The sequence below is a fragment of the Heliconius melpomene genome, chromosome 2, assembly GCF_056956725.1.
Source record: "Heliconius melpomene rosina isolate 202511_hmr_F chromosome 2, ASM5695672v1, whole genome shotgun sequence".
Classification (NCBI taxonomy): domain Eukaryota; kingdom Metazoa; phylum Arthropoda; class Insecta; order Lepidoptera; family Nymphalidae; genus Heliconius; species Heliconius melpomene.
Window position 1 is genome coordinate 4,647,791 of NC_140390.1, and position 24,661 is coordinate 4,672,451.

A 24,661-nucleotide genomic window follows, 5' to 3' on the forward strand; every position below is an offset into this window, starting at 1 on the left:
TGTGTTTTATCTTGTTTTTTTATAAAAATCTTTAACCGCTTCCACTTTCTAACAATATTATAATTTTTAATACCGGTAAACTTGGGTGAATAGAAGTCGCGAAATGAGTATGCATAAAACCAGGAAAAATTTTTATAATATTATAATATTGTTGACTGAATCTATAATTTTATTTCCTTTTATTAGTAACTAAGTAGTAGTAACTAAATTTTATTAATAATGGCTAGTGATATATTAATGTTAAGTCAGAAGAAGCAAAAATAAAATTTGTTTGAATGTGGTCGCTTGAACTGGTATAATGTTTGAACTAGAAAAGTTTTTATTTTTTAAAATTTACAAACGTTGGATTGAATTTTTTATATAAAAAATTCTATAACTATTTCTATCCACTTCATTTTACGGTATTTTATTTCAATTGTAAAACATACTAATAATTTCTAAAATTATTTTTGTGTTGTCTTCTTCATTTCATTTTAAATAATAAAAGAAAACATAATATTATATGTTGTGACGACATCTATATCTTATAGCATATATTTATACCGACACTAAATCCTCATTGACTCATCTTGTGATAGATTTTCAGCTTTCCAAAGCTCACAACAGAACACCAGTTTTCCCAATGTAATTTATTTATCTTACAAAGTTACTTACGCGTTCACACACGCCTAGATGAAAGTAAGAACATGGAGTTCGGGGGCGTCTGCCAAGCCATCGCTAAAGTCTAAACCAGGGATTTGAAAATTAAAAAATATTGACGTTCCAAAACCAATTTCATCTTATTTCCTAAGTTGTTAGGTAAATGGGTAAATAATAAATAAATAATTGTTTTTATTTTATTTCATATAAAAATATGATTACATAGGTTTTTACTGTATTAATTTGGTTAAAGGTCATGATAAATATTCCATATCGTAGACGTCCCTTCGTTCAGATGATACTCAGAACCAACCATAGCCAAATCAACCAAATCACAATTTTGGCACCAATTACATCTACAATGATATTCTAGCCAATAATAACCTTACATTTAAAATGTTGTATTATTACTTTTCTTTATCACTTATTTTTTCCACTATCTATATCTACGTAATTTTTAAATGCACCGAAAATGAAGTTTTTATTAAAGGCCTTCAAAAAAGAGTTTCATAATCAGTAAATTATTTCGACATAACCAAATTGAAGGTATTCGAGATTTGTTAACATCATAAATTAAGTACAATGTTTTGTAAAAAAATTATGTTTCAATTTAGTCTATTTCACTATTTATTACCTTATAACTATGGAATATAAATCAAATACCATAACGTTTACATACTTAAAAAAACAAATTAAAAATACAAATTCGATAAGTATTATATAAACGGAAGATTCAAAATCAGTCAAATAATAAGAAAATAATACTATCATTGAAAAAATTATAATATGTCTTAAAATTGTATTACATATAAAAAAGAGATTAGGTCAATTGCTACATAAAATAAGCAACTAATTTTAATTAATCTCCAATATTTTTAACCGATAAGTTAAACATATTATGGAATATTTATAATTTTAATTTAATTGAACGAATTCTTTTGCCTATGTTCCTATCTCTTGAATGATGTATAAATAAGCAAATCTCAATTAAAAATATTTCAATTAATACAATTCAAAATGATATCATATTTCAATTCAATCAAAATTATATTATACAATTATATAAAATATTCTTGCAACATGACAAAATTATTTAATTATAAATATAGATTACACATTGTTGTTTTGGTGGTGAAGAAAGGCAACCAACATTACAAGTTTTGATAAAATGAAATGGTTGAACACAAAATTATTATTTGTCTCAATAATATCTAAACTATAAGATTCTAATAACTCAAATTCTGTAAGATTTTAATATTTTTTTGAGATAACATTGATAAAGGGGCGCTTCGCGTTGTCCTTTTAACAGAGTGATGAAATGAACATAAATCATTTCTACTCTGGAGTGGGAATCGAAACCACAATCGTCGCCTTAAGGCAGATGCTGAACAGCGCCACGACAGCCTTATTATACTTTTTTGTTTAAATATCCTTATTTTTTTTGTATCAAGATATTTAATCTGTGGGCTAACTCACTTCACCACAAAAATAACGAATATATATTTCATATAAAAAACTGCTTTATACCAAGATAACTTAATTAATTAGGCGAGTATTGTCATTGCAACTTTGTATTTCAAAAAAATTATATAACTTTCAAAAAATGATACACTTTTGAGCGCTGGACTTGAATTTTTTATTTATTTTTTAAACGAAATAAATCTTACTATTGAATACTTGTAAAATGCACTAAACGTGATATAAGCAAAACTAAAACTAAATATATTCGATTATTATTGCAGATACATAAATTAAAACTAAATTCGATATAATTCTCGAAATATATGAAAAAAATAATCTAACTGTTATAATAAAATATGTGTTTAAAACATACTGTAATTGTAATACACGAATTAAACAAAACTTATAATACTAGGTTATTATTACATTCATTTGGTGTAATATAATAAAATGACAGTTTTACAAAGTTGTTATAAAATGGTTCTGCAAATTTATCATATTTATTTCGACTTCAATTATATAAAGATGTATTTAAATGAGTTCGAAGCACTAATTTTGTTCTTACCCATGATGAAACATGATGTATTAAAAGTAATATTCAATGATTAATTACAATAATAACTTCCACTATTATTGGTAAAATCTAATTATGATTAAGAGTAATATATTTATTTTAGTATCCTTATGTATTATATAATAATGAGAAACATATATGGAACTTTTAATATCTATCTAATAGTGTCTAAAGATAAATGGCCTGGACAGTGTAATTACATAAATTGACTTACTTATTGTAAATAGTTTATATAGTTTTTCGGTTAACTTACTATCTCAAATTTGTCATTAATTCAACAGACACTAAACTTGGTAAAAGTCACACTCAGTATGTCAATTAGCATTTAATTATCATATTTTTTATCAATCTACTAATTGACATCTCTGAGTGCAGTCACACACTCAATACATCTATATTGTGCTAACTGCAATTGTTTTAAATGAATTTTGGTGCAATAAATTGTACAGTCATTTACAATAATTGTTTTTATCACCTAAAGTAAACACTGTCTGTGCATAATAAGTAAGGTACATACAAAATAGCTATACACTGATAAACAAAAAATATCCATACATATAAAAAATCTAGTAATTACTATTTTAATTGTGTAATTCTTTATGATATTTTTTGTTCTGCTAGCACCTTTTATTACCCACAGCTTGCAATTTAAGATATTTAATTTTTTTTAGTTTTCAGGTATCCCACATGTAACAGGGTAGGCAGAGAGACTAGTATTTAATTACTCCGTTTTCACACAACAATACTTTGCCTTCTTTACCAGAACAAAGGAATGAAAAAATCATTCCTCTGAATGAGAATCGAACCTCGTCACATTTACAATTACATGCTGTCTTAATATAAGCAAAGATATTTAATAATAATCATACAATTTCTTTGCACTTGACTGTACAAGCTGTTGAAAGCTAAAGCTAGAATGAGATGGATAAACATAATGTGTAATAGAGAGACAGAGACAGATGTATATTACAAAGTCCATGCTTCCTTAGGTAGATGTCACGCAGTAGGGTATGACACGTAGTATTGAGGTAACTACGTCACAAGCCTCCGCCAGCTGGATCGCCCTACCTGTTTCCAGCTGGAAGGTTATTTTATAAATTACTATATAGTTAAAAAAAATTAAACCAGCTTCACGCTGTATCCCGTTTTATTTTTTTATTATAAATGTGCGAGTTAGTGATGGATGGATGTTTGTTTCACTTTCACGCAAAAACATCTGAAGAAATTTGGATGAAGCTTTACAGTAGCATCTTATATATCACATAGAATAATACGTAGGCTACAATTAATGTAAAGAAAAATCGCTATTATAAATAAATACTATTTTCAAACAGGCGAAACCGCGTTTGGTTCGATAAGTACATCATAAAGGGGAATAAAGCATGATTAAAGTAAAAGAAAATAGAAGCTCCTAAGTATTTTTACCTGCGCGGCACGGGTACACTATGCGGATGTGGTATTGGCAGCGGCCTGCAACTGCATCTGACGCTGCATCTGCTCCAACATCTCTTGCATACGTCGTAGTTCCGCTTCCTGTTAATGACAAAATATAAATGATATAAATTATGAGTTCCACCATCCAATAAACAACATATTGTAAAAGACGGGAAAGAAGAGAAAATCTCCCATTATTATAGTTTTAAATTGGCAAGTTGTTACATTTACAATACACAACAGTGTGAACGAGCACTTTTGACTAAGTCAAGATCGTCATAAAAGATAATAATAAAATATAACTTGTGACTTTTGCTGATGTTTTTTCCATTATTATATTTTGGCAACATTTAGTGTTTTCTTATTTATTTAAATCGATTCGTAAAAGATTGATTCTTTATATCAAAATTCTTTTGTTCAAGTAATAACTATCTATAAAATAACTGTTATTGAATGGGCTGGAAGTTTAGTATTCATAGTGGAGACGTTGTCTTTAAAATTATTAAGAAAAATCCTGTATCTCGCATACAGCAGCAGGGTAGGCATAGAGTAGGCACAGGGAACCTAGGGTTAAAACACTCCGTTCCACGCTTTCCGCTGAATTCTAGAGGTATTACGGTGATTGAGTAGTGGAACTCATCGCCGCGTTTTGCCTCTTGCTTTGCTTTGATAATGTTATTTAAACAAAAAAAAATCAAATTTGTAAGTAACTATTTTTTTAGTTCCAAATAAAGCCGCGAGCCGGTCGCTAGTTATATTTTTTTTTGTATATATCTATGTATAAGCTATTTACCTTTTCACGGAGAGCACGTTCGCGTTCTCCGGCGTCGTCGTTAGATCCGTTAGTGAGGCCAGAGTCAGATTCACTCAAACCGCTCTCGGTAGAACTATAAAAATGTTATATAAATAATTCTTATGTGTATGTGTATGTCACCCTATTTCTACTAATTAGATTGGTCACTTTGAATAAAATCATGTGAATATATTTTAATAGGGGTCTGGATTGATTGAAAGTACAATTGGACTCAGTAGGTGGTGCTGACGATGTATACTATAATATACCAGATATAAATCAAATATTAGGAAAAGCAAACACTACAATATAATTGAATTAATACTTCATCCCATGTTACAAATTGAAAAGAAATGAATATAAAAAAATTATAGCTAAATATCCACAATCTATGCAATTCCATTTAAATTATAAAATCGAATTATAATATATCCAAGCGAACATAAAAGTGGCATAACTAATTATTTAAATTTCAATACATACGTGTGTCGCTTAGGTATCTGTCCGTTGCGTGCGAGTCGCTCTGAGCGATAGTTCTCATAGTGCACCTCTTGGGTCACCTCTTGCAAGTCTTGCATGTGTGTGCTGTAATAATAATAATTAAATATTTATATTATATAATAATAATAATAACAATTAAATATTATAAATTTAATTTGAGACCGCCGTAGAGCTTTCAGCAATGTCTGACTGTAAAACAGATTGAGACTCGATTCCCATTAGAGGGAATGAATTGTTCTCATTACTTTGTTCTGGTAACAAGACAAAACAATTCAAAATGCAATATCTCGAAAATTAGGCACTAAAATGGAGTTGAATTAGTATTAGATATCAAAGATTAGACAATAATTTAAACTAAAATAATGTATCTTTTGGAATAAATTTCTCCGAACCCGTTCGCAGCTTCGCCCGCTTGTACTACTACAATTTTTTCTAATCTAAATTACTTTCGTGATCTAATAATAAATAGCTTGAAAACTAGCCAATTCATTAGAACACTTTGAAGCAATACTTTATATTGACATAACTTTTTTATTTATGAACCAATTTCAATAAAAATAACACTAAAAATGTTAAGGGAAATATGTCAAAATATAATAGGGAAAATTGTATTTAAATCGATCGAACTTGTTTATAATTTATCATTACAATGGTAAGCTTGTTTAATATTCATCTTTGTGTTTTGTATTAGTATTGTTGTCACTATAAACAAATAAATTCTTGTACAAACAAGTAAAGTAAACTCAATTAAATAAACGCATGTGCATGTAGCTGATAAGAAACAATACTTGTCTCTTATCGGCCGTTGACCGTTGTGAGTCACTAGTTACTTTTACACACTTAAATTGTTAGATATAAATTGTAAAAATCGATTAACTGGAATTTGAAGCAACGATTTGAAGTTTCTGTTATATTATATCTAGATGTAATTTAAAAAAAAATATTAAGCAACATCTTAAGTGCAGCCTTGAATCAGTTGGGTTCAAACATCACTCGAGAGAACGATTGGCGAAGCCCTTTTCAGATAGATCATGGATAAGACAAAACTTATGGTGAACTCTCCTCCATCAAATTTGTGATGGATTATTGCAAATTATATAATTATATTATAATTTTAGGTCCCTCATCTTATCGTGTTACTTAATCGACCCTTAAAGTAGAGACTTTAACGTGCCACAAATTCAAATGATTCTTTATTCAAATAAGACTAATATAAGCACTTTTGACTCGTGACTGAACATATAAAAAACCTCCACGGGCTCGGAAGGCACATTATCTATGGATAGCCTCCCAAAAAAAAAAAGAAACAAAATCTAAAAAAAATTCAACAATACCAACATAAGCATAGTCCTCAATTTAATAAAATCGCAGTGGTCGGGGTTTTCCACCTCGACAACGCCCCACGGGTAGAGGCGGCCTCGCACCCGGCGACCTCGAACCTCCAGCTGTTGGCCAGCACCGCACACAGCGAACGGCACCGCCGCTTTGAGTTGGCGGACCTGTTAAGTTATTGTACTTTCTAGAAAACATGTAAAAAATTGCACGTAGCGGGATTAGAACCCTCGCCAATTGGATACCTAGTTGGTACGTACGTACGTACCATACGTACTCATCATAACTCAGAAAATTTTATATGCTTCTTACAAATTATTTTTGTTGAAATAATGTTGAGTTATTGTTTTGTAATTAATTTGAAGTTTTTTTTATATTTCATCTATTTTACGCTACACACTTTGGTCGTCCGTGACTTTCGTCGCTGTGTTTAAGTAATAAAGTCTGAAATGTCGCTCTGAAATAAGCTTTGTAGATATAATTTTAGGATTCCTCTAGAATTCGAAAAAAAGTGGGGAACTGAGTGTCTTAAAACTAGGTTCCCTCTGCCTACCCTGCTCTGTGTGGAATACAGTGTGATTGATTGTGATTTGATTTTATTATAAAAATATAATAATATTTTTAAGTGCCACCCACAATAATTATAAACTTTCTATATACAAATAACAATCGCACATACTTGTTCCTTATAATCTTCATCTTCATCACTGTCACAATCTGGGAGAGGGTAAATCTTGATTCCCTCCCTTTCTATTTCTTCCATAACCTGCAAATTATTATTTATTAAGCAAATTCAAGTGAAATAAAAAAACATATTTACGCATCAAATTAACGATTCATTTGATGTCTTAAAAGAAGAATTTGAAGTGGAAAACCTATATAATTATGCTATAAATATAATACCAGCTTTCTTTAAAGTTATCAAATATAATTTTTTTTTGCTTTACCTATATCCCACATATAGTAGGGTATTCTGAGGACGGAACTCTGCTTCACATTTTGTCTTACTTTGGTAATGAAAAATAAACATTCTCCCACATAGGAATCGAACCCATAATTTACAGTTGGACGTTGCATCACGACCGTCAGGCTATATATAAATAATACTGTAAATTAAAATAACTTTAAGTATTTGTTTATAAATAATAAATAAAATGTATAAGTACCCTAGACTTTAGTCGTTGGACTTCCTTCTTAGTGAGACAGTCAGCTTTAGCAATGACAGGAACTATGTTTACTTTGTTATGTAATTGTTTCATAAATTCAATATCCAGTGGCTTTAATCTGAAAGGGAAAATAAAACTAACCAAACGAAATGTGAGTGAACACACCATGGTTGTGGGTTGAGATACACACCTGTGACCCTGCCCCATGACAGGCCTTCTCGATTTTGTAAACTAACTGGTTAAAATTAAATTATTTAGGAAAATCATTCTACTAATAGTATCAATGTTCGTTCCACTTTCACGCAAACACTACTGAACGGAATTAGGTGAAACTTTATAGTTACATAAAGTTTCATCTAATATAGTAATAATACCTAATCAGAATAACAGATAAGCTACAACTTATGTATAAATTATGTATAATTTCGCTATATTGTAAGTATAACTGTGAGCGGGCGAAGCCGCGCGTCAGAGTATCTAGTTATTCATATACATACCCATGTCCAAACGGTGAAATGAAATAAAAACAACAATGAATGCGATTGTCAACTATGTTGCGTCGATTAAGGCCACTTTCGTCGCGCAAGAACCGTTCGAATTGCTCGTCGATGTATTGGATGATTGACTGAAAAGTGATTTAGAATTAATAACTATAACAATGAATGAGGCCGTAATGGCGCAGGGCCACAAGCGTGCGACTGTGAACTGTGACGGTTGTTCGATTCCAAATAGAGGGTACGAAATATTTAATATTTTCGATTGCTCGCTCTGGTAACGAGGGGTAATGCCAAATTCAGCAAAGAGTGGGGAACGGAACGTCTTAACACTAAGTTCCCTCTGCCTACCCTAAAGTTAGTAATATAGGTTATATATTATGTTTAGTCATTATAAAGCTAAAAACACTGAAATTTGACAAACAACTCGAATTTCAGCTGCCAGTGGCTCTTTACTATTTTACAGATTTTTTTTTGTAAAATAATAATTTTTCCAGTAACTTTAACAGGAATAGGAATAGGTAGGGTAAGGCATGATTTTTTAACTCAAAGATTTTCCGGTGTACACTGAGACAGAGAGAATCTATTTTTTTCTACTAATTTAGACCTACTATATTTTGAAAGGACTGAGAAAATTAAAAAAATCATATATAATCATAAAATATTAATTAAATAGATCAACAGCATTTCTGGCATACCACTATAACACTATGCTAAAAGAGCTCTCTCTGTACTTAATTACCCTATCGGTATACTACTTAATTTATTTGAAACTGCATATAGTTAAGTTTCATAGTAATAAATATAACATCTGTAGTTTTACTTCAAAGTACTATTTAAATGATAAACAAACAGATACAAGTTCATGACTAATAGAAAGAAAGTTTGGACTTTGGCCACGTTCATTATATTATCATTAAAACTTTAAAAAATCATAATATTTGATTTAGATTTACATTATTAACACAATTTTAGACCAAAAATTACATATACTGGCTAGCATGCTACAACACTTGAAAACAAATGTTAGTCTTTTTGTTGACATAATCACAAATAAACAGCAACATACAATGACAGCAATTGTAAATATCTAAGGTTTATTCTTCTCAATTAGCTTCACACTGTATCCCGCACACAACAGGGTAGGCAGAGGGAATCTAATGTTAAGACCCTCTGTCCCCACTTTCCGCCGAATTCTGGAGGCATTGCCTGTTAAATGGCGAAACTCAACGTCACAAAATTTATATGATATATCTAAAATATTTGCAGACAAGAAAATATATATATGATGAAAAAAAAAATCATTTACATACCCGAAAACAATCAGTGTTATCAATTGCATCACCATATCCAGGTGTATCTACTACAGTTAGACGTAACTTAACACCTCTCTCTTCAATCTCCACAGTTGATGCATCTAATTGAACCGTTTGGTTTGTCTTTTCTAACAAAAATTAAAAACAATGAATTGTTAAAATCAATGTTAACTTATTCAATGTACAAATAAGGAAATTACTGATAATGTTATTATAAAGTTTATAACAACTCATATTATTATTAACAATATAACTGGAATCTAGACTAGTAATTGTGAATATAAATTCCATTCCCATATATTTAAATATACCATAAAGATATTTCTAATTTTTATTGAATAAATAACCTTAATAGTACTATTGGTGAACATTTCAAAAAAAAATATATGAAAAGAAAAAAAATGTTACACTAACCAATAGCATCTGGTATGACTCTCTCAGGATATAAATCTGTGAGAAACAAGGAATTGACCAAAGTAGACTTCCCTAGTCCACTTTCGCCGACAACCATGAGAGTAAACTCAAATCCCTTCTTCACTGATTTTCTGTGCACTTGATTGGGCAAGTTTGCAAATCCCACATATCCTGGTGTCTCCAAGTTGGAAAACTATTAAAAAATATATTAATATTATAATATTTTACATGCTTTCTATTTGGGGGTTGTCATGGCTAGAGCACAGTCTCTGAAAGTAAACTTGATGGTTGGGGTTCAATAATCTCTCAGATACATTATTTACACTTCATTGTTTTGGTAACAAATGTAGGACAGTATTGAGTTACAGTACATTAATTATTTTCTAATAACACGCAAAAAAAAATCATATACCTACCAATGAAAGAAATCTTTTATTTCTTATAATTTTTATCATGAAGTCACTTAAAAACGATAATTTATTATAAAAGGGTTCATGAGCTTTAATTTACAACAAGGGAATAAAGTAGAACATCGTTTAATAAATATTCAACCGGCATCTGCGAGCTGTGAACACTGACACACATACATCCGTCGTTAACTGTAATCTGTGTAGACCAAATACTAATTTCTTTAACTAAAGGCATTCTACTTTTTCGAAATGTATGAAATGTAAACAAAATTATTTTACTTTTAAGGATAATTGTAATTTTGGTATGAATCACACAGAAATTGAAGCGTACGCTGACAATCAAATACCGACTTATAAATTGATAAAAATATATAATAAAACTTACATTTTTTGCGTTTTCATTCGACATTATGGTTCTCGATAAATAGTAAAACTCGTTACCAAGTATTTGTTAGTTAAATGTTTATATTTAGTATAGTTTTCAGAGTTGTTTTACACTTCCCCTACCTGAATCTGACACAACTATCAATATCAATATCAACTATAGAATACGTGCCGTATGACGGTATGAGTATGACACAAAACATAAAAATGTCAAGAATAGTGCTGCCAGCTCAGTTAATTAATTGCTGATGGTAGCACAAAAATAATTTTATTCAATTTAATAAAAATTAATTAAAATTTTTAAAATATGCATACTACAATTTTAATTTAAATCTAATCTAATTTAATCTCTCTTCTTGAATGAATGAAATTGAGATGAAATGAATGAAATGAATATTGAATTTCATTTGGTATATTGTTTATTATTTTTATAAACGGGCACATTTTATTTATATATGGGCATTGGGCACACGACGTAACCTGTGACTGTGAGTGTGAGTCAGTAGCGGATAGCTTTATTTTTTATTTTGACAGTTTATTTATATAAATAAAAAACCCATGAAATGTTTTGTCGTACGTTCAATTACCATTTGCTACATTCCTCGAGTCAACATTTAAAAGAAATAATTCAACCAAAATGCTTACTGTCGTAAGTTTTTTAAAGTTTTATGACTTTAAATAGTGTAACAATAACAATTATTTATTCCGCGACATTGAAAGAGCGAGATATCTTATAGTGTAGTGTAGTATATAAAATTAGATGTGAAGGACACGGATCAACCTTTTTGAATATATGTCACGAATCGAACTAAATAATTGGTAAGTAGATATTTGACGTTAACTAAAATTTTAATGATGATATACTTATTGCTAAGAAATAATTTTAGCTTATTTTTTTTGTTTTCATGTGGTTTTGTTTCAACAGACTTACAGTATATTCATTTTCCTTAAGACAAAATGTAAACAAACAACATTTGTTAAACCATTATTGATAATATCACATTTGTACGATTAAGCACATGAGCGTAGGAATAGGGGGGCTGGGTGGTCCGTGTAAAAATATATAGAATTTATAATATTTTTAAAAGTATTATTCCACACTTATTAAAAGAAATATATTTTTTAAGATAACATAAAATTTAGAAAGTAGCCAGATTTGAACCCACACCTTTTGGACGGCTTCCAAAATGCTCGAGTTTATATCCCAATACGAAATTTTTTATTCCTTTTCCAAAAAAAATATTTAAATTTCATTACAATTTTTAAAAGTAATTTAAAATACAGTATGCATATTTGTTTCAGGGTATTTCATATTTCGTAAATATGACGTCGTTGCAAAAACTTTACGAATTGCATCCACTGTATGTAATAATCCCAATAGCGTGTTTAATAGCATCAAGCTATGTGATTAATATTCAAAAGGTAATTGTAAAAAGGCATATAGAATTTATATAGTGAAATTATATTATATTATATCATTTTTTAATGTAATGCAACCGAAAACAATGTTTTTTTTATCCCTTTGTCGTTTGGTCTGTGCGTTTGTTCACGCAAGTCTCAGAAATCGCTTAACCGATTGAAAAACCGTGTTTACTGTTTTTTAATATTTTTCAGTTTTTATTATATTTTGGCAAATTCATAAACATTTAAGGTGTATTTTATTTCAATCATAAATAAAAAACGTTTTTAAAATTACATGCGACAATTATTGAATTGCCTCGACACCAGAGCGAAGAAATGGAAATATAAACGTAAATAAATATTTCACTTCCTCGAGTGGGAATCGAACCCACAACCGCGTTATAGAAACACCATTGTACTGCTGCGCTACCACAACCTCAATATTTACTTTTTTAACATTGTTATGTGTAATTTTAGCCTAACCTGGAACACATTATAGACTACACAAATTGCATCAACGACAATAATATAACGTGTAAAGATTACACAAAGAACAGAATAGATATATGTGTTTGCTATTTAACATTTAATCTGACTGAAAATTTTCATGAAAAGATTATTGGTTACTATGAACTGGAAACATTCGACCAATTGCGAGACGATTACGTTAATTCAAAGTAAGTTTTTTAAAAATATTTACTACGTTTTTCATATTAAAAAAAGATTCAATTGGAAGATTTAAAGTAAAATTTTATGTTATTAGCAATTCTAATGTTGAAATGATTGATGTTACAGGTTCAGATAAAATACATGTCGCTATGACAATTTAATATCAGCTATTTTATTAACTTCCAAATATGTATCGTTCTCTCTGATTTTTATTTTTACTATTTGTAAGTATTTTTTTTAGAAAAAAAAAACTTATTGTAGAAAATGTATAAAATTTTGAATGAAGCGGGATTTAAACTCGTGTCTCTTTCCCCATCGCTCTGACCACTAAGCCAATTTTTAAAAATCCCAACAGAAATGCTAACAATACAAATAAGTTGTAACAAGCTCATTATAAGAGTTTCTACGTAGCTTAATGAGAACGTATAGCCTAGTGGTCAGAGTTCTTAGACGGTTTCCGAGAGCTACGAGTTCAGATTTTTATACGTTTTCTAAAATATGCATGTGTTTCATTTAGAAGAAAAAAAATTGCTATTATTCTAAATATTTTTATATTATAGGTAAGTAGTTGTTGTAATTGTATTTGATATATGATAGTCGATTGTTTAATTTTTTTATAGTTGTATTTTTAACGAATATCTGTTTTAGGGATGATAACCAACTTCAGGGTGTATTGAATCCTACTCCTTCTGAAAATTGTGAACCATATAGATATGATGAAAATGACAAACCTATAGCTCCATGTGGCCGTATTGCTGACACATTATTTAATGGTCAGTAGAACATATAAGTATCACATAATATTATTTTCTTTATTTCTATCAAACAATTTCTTTGTTTACATTTTTTAAATGAGAATATAATAAATTTCTTAAATATTTCAGATACATTTAATATTCTACAAACATCCAGTAATAAATATGTAGCATATTTGCTATCAGGAATGTTGGAAGATTATGAGAAAACGAAATTTCGGAATCCAGAAAATATAACAGAAGGTGAAATATTGATTACTTTGTTGCACATATTTTATGCTTATTTACATAAATATTATTTGATAATAAGAAAAAGAGCACTCCTTGTCCCCAAAATATGTAGTTTAAAAGACAAATAAAGTGGTTATAATATATATAGTGAATCTATAAGGGTTCTGTTTTTTGGATATTCGGGTACAGAACCCTAAGAATAATTGATAATTCATAATTTAGAGGGTCGAAATAACGGATTTTGATTTTAGTTACTTTAAAAACATAAATATATCCCAATTAATTTGATTTTGTTTTTCAAATTGATTATAATATTTACGGATTACTTTCTTTGCAGCTAAATTAAATTTTGCGAAACCAAAAAATTGGAAAAAGAGTATATGGGAGTTTGATACAAACAATAGTGAAAACAACGGTTTTCAGGTCAGTTGTCCACAATCCTTAGTAATTTTTTGAGTAAAAATGGGCTGAAGAAAAATCTATAATGTGTATTATAATATAATAATTATTATAATATACTATTATTATATGTGTAATATTCGTTATGGATATATATACTTAACACATAATCAAAAGTAATAATTACTATGGAACCATAGTAATAATTAGTTGTTTGATAAGTGGATAGGGAAACGGGTAAAAACTGTAAAATTTAATTAGATAACAATATACCTAAATACATTTGAAGTAAAAACATTCAAATAAGTATTTATAGCCCATTTTATTATTATTTCTTCATAATTCTTATCGTTATATTTTTATAGATAGTAAATGAAATAATATTTTTTTTCTTTAGAACGAACTATTTATAGGATGGATGAATACAGGATGGAAACGAAAGCCTCGTGCTCGCTTTACACAAGATCTTCCGAGTGGAAGCTATATATTGCGCGTTGGATATAGTAAGTTGCAGTCCACTCAATAAGTTTTTACTCATACCTAGTAGGTATTAAGTACAGTACGGTTGACGAGTCATGGCCTGCCTAAAGTCAGGTTTTCTAAACTTATTTACGCATTTTCACAATCTTTACGGAGATTTCTTTTCTTTTTCTCTTTTGAAACCAAAACACTTAAGCTCCCTACACAACAAATCATCTCTTTACAAGCCCTTACGTTTATTATGCCATACGATATCACATGTGGTTAATATTACAAGGAAATTATTGTGATTATCTTTTTTTTATAATATTTGTTCATATGAATCGATATGTAATTTAAATGTGAGCAATCAACGTGAATCGAGAATGTGTCGTGTTGTTCATGATTCATTAAACTATAAGACTTTCATTTTGCATACCGACGTAATGATCACTTCTCACGATTCTTTTTAATGGTTTAAATTACATGGTTTTTTTCTTCACGATGTATCCCGCACAAAGCAGGGTAGGAAGTGGCAGCGTGGTGTTAAGACATTCCGCTCCCCACTTTCCCCAGAATTCTGGGGAAATTGCGCGATGAATGGTAGAGCTCAACTCGACACTAGAGTGCAGAAATTATAATATAAATTCATTTCCTCGAGTGGGGACCAAACCCACAGTCGCGTTCACAGTCACACTTTGTACCCCTGTGCCACTGGCCTCTAATTATTTCATAATCAGGTAATCAGTTCAAAAACACAATATACTTTTTAATATTTTGAAAATGTTACATACAAGTAAGTCTTAGTTGAAATTAGATTTTTCTTTTAATTTCAGACTACCCGTCAAGCATATATGATGGCTCAAGAAAATTTATTTTAACATCTTTTAACAATGAAAATAATGGAAATCAGTTATTGTATAAATCGATATGGATAATTTCTTTGATCGTGATTTTTTTGTATTTATTTACATGTTTAGTTATATATGTGAAATACAGGATACAGAGACGGAAAAAACAAGGTAACAACAACAAGTAAAGAATATGGTAAATTAAAATTCTAAACTTTTTCAAACATTGTATTAAGAAACGAATACTACTGTCTCTTTAAATAATTGTTTTTTTTTTGTTTTTGATAAAACCTTTTTTTGCAGATGCGACTAATGACTCAACTAATGAAAATACTACAAGTTTAATGTAATTATTTAAGGGAACAAACAAAAACCAAAGAATTACAATTAATTAGTGAAAAATATTTATTGATATCATAGCAACAAAGCTTAGCACTGCCTCTACCATAGAATTAAACGGCAAAATTCTTCAATAAAAAGTTGGTAGAGGTTGAAAAAAGCAAACCAACATGTTCGATAACATGATCTCATTTATAAACTAGAGAAAGAAGAATATTTACTTATTATATAAGTGGTATTCCTAGTCAAATAAACAAAATAAGCCGTAAATACACTATAAACAATGTACTCGTATGCTAGTTAACACGAAGGCTCTAACTAATTTCCGCGTACATGGAGGAAGAAGATCATAAGATTTTATTTGATAGTTGATTCGATATTTAGAAGACAACATCATTTTTATAGAATGAATTTGACTAATGCGATAACTCGAAAAAGATGAACTTACTAAAAAACCAGAGGCTCCATAAGCTCCTGTCGGGAGAACTACAAGACTGCGATATAAAATTTAAAATTCATTTTGTTCTGCTTTTGTTCACAATCTTTATATAATTTCTTAAATAATGTAAATACTTACAAATAATACATTTAACTTAATTGAATTATCAATTTTGTACAACATTTCGAGAAAGAATAAATAATTATTCAAATATATATTTATTTATAATGATTAGGTTAATTATTAAAAAAACACAGCATTGCGTGGAACTTATATGAAAGTACAATAAATTTGTCGTTTTCTTGCAATTTTTTTTATAAATTATATTTTTTTTATTGTTTTCTATTCAAGACACGGTGTTTAATAGAGCTTAATTGGTAAGAGTTTACTTAAATAGTTCTCTGATCATCTTATACACTATAACTTTTTTGGACACTTTTTAATTGTCTGACAAAGTTACAGACGACAAAAAAGTCCACTTGTATTCGTTATCCCAAGAACGCAACGTGTATGTCGTGGTGCAGTGCCAAAAGCGTGTGAAACAACTGCTTAGGGTCGATTCCCACACGGGGGGAATGAATTATTTAATATTTTCATTTCCTCGCTCTGGTAAAGTAAAGCGCGGTTCTAAGTTCTACCACTCAATACACATTGTCTCGAATCGAAGAAAAGCATTAGAAAAAACATTATTGATCGATGCTTGTAAAAATTTAGAGGTTTTAACGTCAAACCCAACACTTAAATAAAGAAACTAAATTTCTTTTTGATTTTATTTAAGAAAAATATAGAAATCCCAGAGTAGCAGCTACCACAAGCTGTACGTCCGTATCTTCTCCCATATTCTCCTTAACTGGCATGCCTGGTTGCCTATCTACGAGCGTATAAATAGCGTACTTGGTTATATACCAGGCTGGCGATGTTTTAGCATCTAAAATATATTAGTAGATATTTTAGTATATAAAATATCTTTTATATAATATAAAAGATTATAAATACGTCAAACTTAGCGCAAAAGCTGAAATAACTTCAACATGCACGTCATACTTGTATGTCAGGAACATATTAATGCGCTCACAAGCGTCTAGATGGATGCCAAACTCTTGTGAGGGATTAGAGCGTGGACGTTTGGCGAGCCAACATCATACCCCGTTGAAACACTTGTGTGAACGACGTGTTTGGCAAGACAACACTTGGCAAGCGTACTATAAAAGTAGACATACACTCATTATATTTTATTTATAATCTATATATTATATTTATTAATCTGTGGTCATAGTATACTAAATAGTAAATGTGTTCTGTGCTAAATATCCACAGATTAGCAATAAGTAATATGAGTAACTCTAATGCGAGTTATTGATTTGATTAGGGAGTAATGATTACCAACTACTAATATTCCTTTTCTTCTTTGATAACTTAACTAAAATTAAATTTGTTTACCAAAACACGACTTAGTGATGGCGACGTCAAGTGATACTTCTGACCAAAACGTAAAATCAAGAAGGCCTGCTGGTAAGTTGATGTTTTTATAACAATACAACAATCCTCTTAATTTAACAATACAACAATCCTCTTTACTCTTTACTTAATTTCTCGTATTGATTAATTGTGGTTTGTAGAATCCGCTTTTAAGCAGCAACGGCTACCTGCATGGCAACCGATCTTAACAGCAGGGACTGTTCTTCCAACATTTTTTGTAATAGGTATAGCATTTATACCAGTTGGAATAGGATTACTTTACTTTTCTGATGAGGTAAGCTACACAAATAGGCCTTCATTGATCCTTATTTGTATACTGATTATAAATATTTCTACTTCAATTTCGTAAAGATCTATAGGATGATAATATTTGAAATACAACTAGATATTAATGCAATAAATTATATGTTAAAGTTAAGCAATTAAATTACAGGTAAAAGAACATGTTATTGATTATACATATTGTATGAAAGAAGATGAAAACATCACATGTGCAGATTACATTAAAATAAACAATTTGAGTGCCTGTACCTGCAAAATACCATTTAATCTTACTGAAGATTTCAAAGGAGATGTATATTTATATTATGGTCTCAGCAATTACTACCAAAATCATCGTAGATATGTAAAATCAAGGTAATTTTTTGTAGAAATCTAATATTAAGGACACTCTGCAAAAATTTTAAGACATTGATTATTCAGTGATTCACCTCAACATCACACAAGAGTCTTCTTACAAGAGTGAGGAAATGGACTCACAACAGCTGTATTTTACAGTAAACTGTGCCATGGAGCAAGGCTTAAAGTATATAATTGTACTAATAAGAACTAAATGTGTGTTTTACTGTAAATACAATGTTTATGGGTTAGATTCCTACTCAGAAGAGTGAAATTATTAATATGTTTATTTTGGACAGTTGATTTTTGTAACATGCATTGCTAAAAATGGGGAACAGAAGATTCTTAACAGGCAAGAAATGTCTTAACACTAGGTTCTCAGAGGAATGTAGTGTGAAGCTAAATGAAGTATTTGTACTAAGTATTAAAATATATGTTTTTTTTAGAGATGACAACCAACTTCTGGGACGGTTATCACTGACGCCTTCCAGTGATTGTGCACCATTTGCTTATGCTGATGTGGAAGGCAAATCGGAAAAGATGCCCATAGCCCCATGTGGTGCTATTGCTAATTCACTTTTTAATGGTAAGCTGATAAAAAACAAAAAAATAGTAAATTATCATGTAGGTTCCTTGAGTAGTATTTGGGAGTATGAAAAAAATCGGCTTAATGCTGTATCCCGCACATAGCCTGGTAAGGCAGAGGGAACCTCACTAGGAGTTAAGACACTCTGTTCCCCACTTTCTGTGAATTTTTCGAATTTTTTGCATTTTGGAATGTCAATGTGCAATGCCTCCAAAATCCCTTGATACCAGAACAAAGACATAGAAATATAAATTTAGATAAATAATGAAAAGAATATTTTTTATTTTTGATAGTGTTATTACACACAAAGGATAGATTTATTTTTTAATTTAGCCTGACTTGAATCCTCACCTCTTCGAAACAGGTATCTAGTGAGATTACCAAAGATTAATGATAAGAATAGTCTTCTGACAATAGAAATTTTAAAAAATTGTTTTATATATTTTGCTTGTTTAATATATAATATTAAAATACATCATAGTCTAATATAATGTTTTTTTAGATACCCTAACAGTAGAATCTCAAGATTTAAACAAAGATGTGCCAGTACTACGAACTGGTATTGCATGGACTTCTGATAAAGATATTAAATTTAGGAATCCACCCGGGGATCTGGAGACTGGTAAGAGACCATGCAAATATTTAAACTTAAGCTTTCATTATTTATCTGCAGAAATTTAAATCTTTTCATTGTATGGGATAATTTACTTTACACTTTAAAAGGATTGTCAAAGAGTTACATTATGTGGCAAATGATTGGGAGGGTCCTATATATAATATCACTAAGATATCATATTTCGAAATGCAGTCAAACTGTTGTCTTAGTTTTGTTTTTAGCAGCCTACACAATTATAAAGATTTTTCGTAATTAGTGACACTATGTATATAATTATATGTCAATTTTGTTTTCATATGACAATGTCTATATTACCATTTATACATTTTATTTCAGCATTTAAGAATTTCACAAAACCAATAAACTGGCGTATTCCAGTTTGGATGCTAGATCCAAACAACACAGATAATAATGGATTCCAGGTAAATATTTTAATTTTTTTTTTCTTTTCTTTCTGTGCATTTAAAAAAGGATGTTGTGTATCTTTTATAATGTCAATAAAGTATAGTACTTATATTTGTACTTAAAATTTTAACAACATTGACATTGCTTGATAGTCTATATGTGTGTTCGATTATAACTCAATGGGAAAAATATTTTTCTTTTCGATCCACCTACTGAACCCGAATGGGCTGCGTTGAGTTCTGCCATTTCACATACAGTAACTAGATACTGGGTGGAAATTGAATAAATGTCCATATACACTGTGTCTACTCTACAATGCAATGTATATTTTAATATACTTGAAGTCATATGTTTTTAATGGGGTGACGATATTCGCAAAGTAGCGGGCAGCTGGTTGCGAAGAGCTGAAGATCGAGCTCAGTGGCGTGCCATTGGAGAGGCCTATGTCCAGCAGTGGACGAGGACAGGCTGATGATGATGATGATGATATGTTTTCGAATATATTATAATTGTAAATGACCGACTGTTTCGTGTTCGATAAAACTAATAAAAAAATGCCCTATTGAATTCTGCGTCTACATACTATATCGCGAAAAGTAATCGGTGCAAGGAAATCGGAGGGTATTAATATTAGCTCCATTTACATAAAATTTCAAATTAACGTTAATTTCGCGAATTTCAGAATGAAGATCTCATAGTTTGGATGCGCACAGCAGCTTTGCCCACCTTCCGTAAGTTGTACCGTCGCGTCGATCATTCTAAAGAGGGCTTTGGACCCGGACTCCTTAAAGGACCTTATGTATTGAGGGTTGAATATAGTGAGTATATTGTTTATTATTTGAGATTATGGAGTTGCGTCTTTTATTTACATTTATTATTTTTATATTATGCATTATCTCTATGTATTTCGTTTTTCGTATTATAAAATAACTACAGAATAGGAATATTGAAAATATATTATAAAAAAAATTGTTTCTTTCTTGCCGAAACATTATTTTTATGTTTGGAAAAAAAAATCTCCCTACAGATTCTTCTCGAAAATTGAGCGGTGTCTGAAGAACATATTGCATTAACACTTGGTTTCCTCTAATTACCCTCTTATATTTGAGATACAGTGTGAAGCTAAAATCTCATTTTTTTATAAATAAGTATAGTTTTATATTATAATATTATTAAAAAAAATTACAGATTACCCAGTAAAAGATTTCGACGGTACAAAATCCTTCATAATATCGACGACATCCCTCCTCGGCGGCAAGAACCCTTTCCTCGGTGTCGCCTACGTGGTCGTCGGTGCTTTGTGCCTCTTACTCGGCATAGTGCTGCTTGTTATACACGTTAGATGCTCTAAAAGGTTAGTTTTTTTCATTGTAATACAGTTGACAAGTTGTGGTCGCTTTGGAGTTAGGTTTTTGTATTTTTTCTGTTCACTCGGGTATGAAATAATCAAAAGTAAGAAAAATCTTATAATCAAGTCTCCACAGCATCTCCTGCTAACTTCAGCCACAACTCGTTGACCGTGCTGTACAGTTGTCCTAAAACTAGGGGCGCGAACCGGAGCAAAATTTTGACTCACTGCGCTCGCAAAATCTCGGTAGTGTTCACATGTTGAGCGAAGCGAGATATGAATTTTTGAATTTTTTGAAATTTATAAAATCTTACTTATTTTTATAAAACTTTTTCACAAATTTAAAAAATGATGGACGTTTTTGTATAAATACGCAAAAATATGTTATTTTCAATAGATACTTAATTATTTTTCAATGACGTCACTATCTTGTACATTTTTTATATATATTTTTCATATCTTTACAGCACAACAGAGATGATCAACGTGAACCCTCGCACTCCTTACTCTTAAACGAGCGATATTCAAACAATGCTGTGGAATTTACAAAAAAATATATATTCGAAACGAACGAAAGAGTATTTCTGAAAGATTTATATATATTCTAAGAAACTATTGCAAATATTAAATAAAGTAGGAAAGGAAATGAATTAAAACAAGGCTTCAAATAATTATTAAACAACTAAAGGGATTTATCTAGAAGTCTAATAACAATATTCAATTCCCCAAAATTAATCTGGCAGAGTGAGAACGGTGCTTTTTTTTCAGTCGCCTTTGACAGCCCATAAAAGTGCCAGTCAGTAATGGTCATCATTTCTAACAATATATATATAAATGTATTGAAACTATTATGTAATATATTTTAATTTAATAATTTCTATGTGACCAGATGTGACAAAGATGGAGAAGCAGTTGGTTAAACAAACTTTAATTTTCAATTTCCTCCTACCTAACACGGAATTTATATAAACAGGGGGTAAATTGAGAATATTTTGCAAATTTAGTTTATCATTAGGGTTCACTTTGAGAATAATACGAGACAAACTAATATTGCTTTTATTTGTTACTATAACTAAATCGATGTATCTTAAGATTAATTTGGGTAAATTATCTTAAAATCTAGAAATTATTTTATCGTTATTAAAGTAATATTAATTCTTGATATCACTTTTTTCACACCTTACAGTTATAATATTAAATCAACACTCGCGTCACTGAAACATTGCGCTTGTAGTTTCTAAACAAAATGTTTTTTTTTGTAATGATTTTATCGTGACTTGTTTTGTAGACAATTAGAATAACGTTTTAAGTTTTTGTTTTTTGAGCCAAACAGGTTGTGGGTTCAATTCCCACCCGAAAAAATGAAATATTTTACATTTTAATTTCTTCGCTCTGATAATGAGCTATGCTTCGAGAACACTACAGTGCGGCATACAGCGTGAAACTAAACAAACGCTTTTTATGGACAAAAAAAAATGTTATTCTATTTGTTCTTAGATTATTAACAATTATATATTTAAGATAGATTCCATTTATTGAATTTTGATCTACTATTAGATGCTATTAGACAGTAGATAAATATTATTAATTGTAATTAACCTTAAATTTCTATCACATTTGTAGTAAAGGAAGGTTGGTGTTCTTATATAAGCCAAAACTATTACGAAATAATGTTTTTTTACTTATCACTAATGACTTTGGGAATATCCTTATTTATATATATCTCATCTAAAAATAATAAATTAATAGTTAAACGAAACACACTTGATAACAAATATTCTTTACAATTTAATGATGTTATACTAATTTCTATTTTAAACATGCGGATGATTATTTTGATTCTGTTAAAATATCATTTTGAAATAGCATAATTCTCTATTGTGTAATTATATAGTACATTCGACGAATTGTGCCTACCCTGAACTTTTACGCATTGTTCACTCGGAAAGAATATAATCAAAATTAAGAAAGATTCCTAAAATAAAGTCTGTAAGTCTGCACAGCTATATATAGCTAACTTCAGGGCAGCCACGACTCATCGACCGTGCTGTATATTTACATGTTTAATAACACTGCGTTCCTTTAGTACAATTGAATGTGAAAAAAAACAACTTATTGGTTACAACACTAGTTTAATTAATCACTTGTCTATTAATTTTATTATTTAAATACTGTGACAGAAATATTTTTGTTATATTTTTTTTATTACTTGTATTATTATTGTGATATTTTGCTATTTAATTGACGTCGACGTTTAAAATATTGACGTATGTTTTATATAATTCGTTACTTATTTGATTATTAACAAATAAGAAACATTTGTTATAAACAAGAATTTAATGTTATCTTATATAACTAAAGTGCCTTTTATCGAAATAAGATTACTAAATCTATTTAAATTAATGTACTTAGCGAAGAAACTATATAGCTTAGAAAATCACCTTAGTCTGACGTTTATAATATACTATAGCCCGACAAATACTTTATAGAGATTGTGAACGCAGGCACGAGTCAAACCCTCGCATGTAATTGTACAGTCGTATGCATAATATTCTAATATTCATATGTGCAGTTCGACGTCAACAGTTTGTTTGTTGTGTCATATACAAACTGAAGGAGTAAATAACACTTACGAGTCGGTCTCTACTGTACATCAGTGTAGTGATCTGGGTCGCGGGGTAGTAGGGGGTGGACCTCTGGTGGTATTGGTCGCGTGTACCTAATAAAGTTCTTGTCTGGCTGTATACTGTTTTAAAACGAAAATAATAGTTGCCAGTACATTGTAACTTTTAAAATATGTTTTAATAATGCGTAGACTTATGGCAATAATGATTTACAAATAAACACATTTTCATAAAAACTGTACAAATCACTGAGATTATGTTTTGAATTAACAGTTACTTTAACATGAACTATTCGGTTGCGTAGGTATAAAAGCATTTGAAAATCTAGAGTCGCGCAGATGATAATATTCTGTGTATTTATTAAATGTATTAGTTGTTTTACGAATAAATGTTTTAAAATATTTTTGGGTTGTTTTATAATTTTGGGTTCACATCCTTTATTAACGATCAGCTTCACTAGAACCTAGGGAACCTAAATAAATACTTTTTTAAAAACACAAATATCATATAAGTCAAATCCCACT

General features: G+C 29.9%; 3 protein-coding genes across 4 annotated transcripts; 2 read left to right on the forward strand and 1 right to left on the reverse strand.

Annotated features, from left to right (window-relative positions):
• Positions 1 to 822: 822 nt before the first annotated feature.
• Septin1 (Septin 1) lies at positions 823 to 11,083 on the reverse strand. The gene is made up of 11 exons (XM_085207085.1): positions 10,920 to 11,083; positions 10,125 to 10,317; positions 9,708 to 9,838; positions 8,398 to 8,525; positions 7,901 to 8,018; positions 7,414 to 7,500; positions 6,741 to 6,901; positions 5,385 to 5,486; positions 4,902 to 4,995; positions 4,100 to 4,207; positions 823 to 3,752 (listed from the first exon to the last, which is right to left on the reverse strand). The coding sequence occupies exons 1-10, from the start codon at positions 10,941 to 10,943 to the stop codon at positions 4,118 to 4,120; spliced, it is 1,128 nt and encodes a 375-aa protein (XP_085063211.1). The 5' UTR covers positions 10,944 to 11,083; the 3' UTR covers positions 823 to 3,752; positions 4,100 to 4,117.
• Positions 11,084 to 11,335: 252 nt separating this feature from the next.
• LOC146540492 (cell cycle control protein 50A-like) lies at positions 11,336 to 16,782 on the forward strand. 2 transcript variants are annotated; one of them, XM_085207093.1, is made up of 9 exons: positions 11,336 to 11,737; positions 12,221 to 12,340; positions 12,797 to 12,996; positions 13,637 to 13,761; positions 13,873 to 13,986; positions 14,312 to 14,397; positions 14,771 to 14,876; positions 15,669 to 15,854; positions 15,987 to 16,782. In XM_085207093.1, the coding sequence occupies exons 2-9, from the start codon at positions 12,242 to 12,244 to the stop codon at positions 16,031 to 16,033; spliced, it is 963 nt and encodes a 320-aa protein (XP_085063219.1). In that variant the 5' UTR covers positions 11,336 to 11,737; positions 12,221 to 12,241; the 3' UTR covers positions 16,034 to 16,782. The 2 variants fall into 2 exon arrangements, 1 of the variants encoding a protein (XP_085063219.1); XR_014879409.1 differs by having other exon boundaries at positions 11,433 to 11,737; positions 15,650 to 15,854.
• A 987-nt stretch (positions 16,783 to 17,769) lies between these two features.
• LOC146540493 (cell cycle control protein 50A-like) lies at positions 17,770 to 24,540 on the forward strand. The gene is made up of 9 exons (XM_085207087.1): positions 17,770 to 17,973; positions 18,081 to 18,214; positions 18,374 to 18,576; positions 19,005 to 19,144; positions 19,647 to 19,766; positions 20,097 to 20,182; positions 20,848 to 20,983; positions 21,354 to 21,519; positions 21,981 to 24,540. The coding sequence occupies exons 1-9, from the start codon at positions 17,919 to 17,921 to the stop codon at positions 22,024 to 22,026; spliced, it is 1,086 nt and encodes a 361-aa protein (XP_085063213.1). The 5' UTR covers positions 17,770 to 17,918; the 3' UTR covers positions 22,027 to 24,540.
• Positions 24,541 to 24,661: the final 121 nt, after the last annotated feature.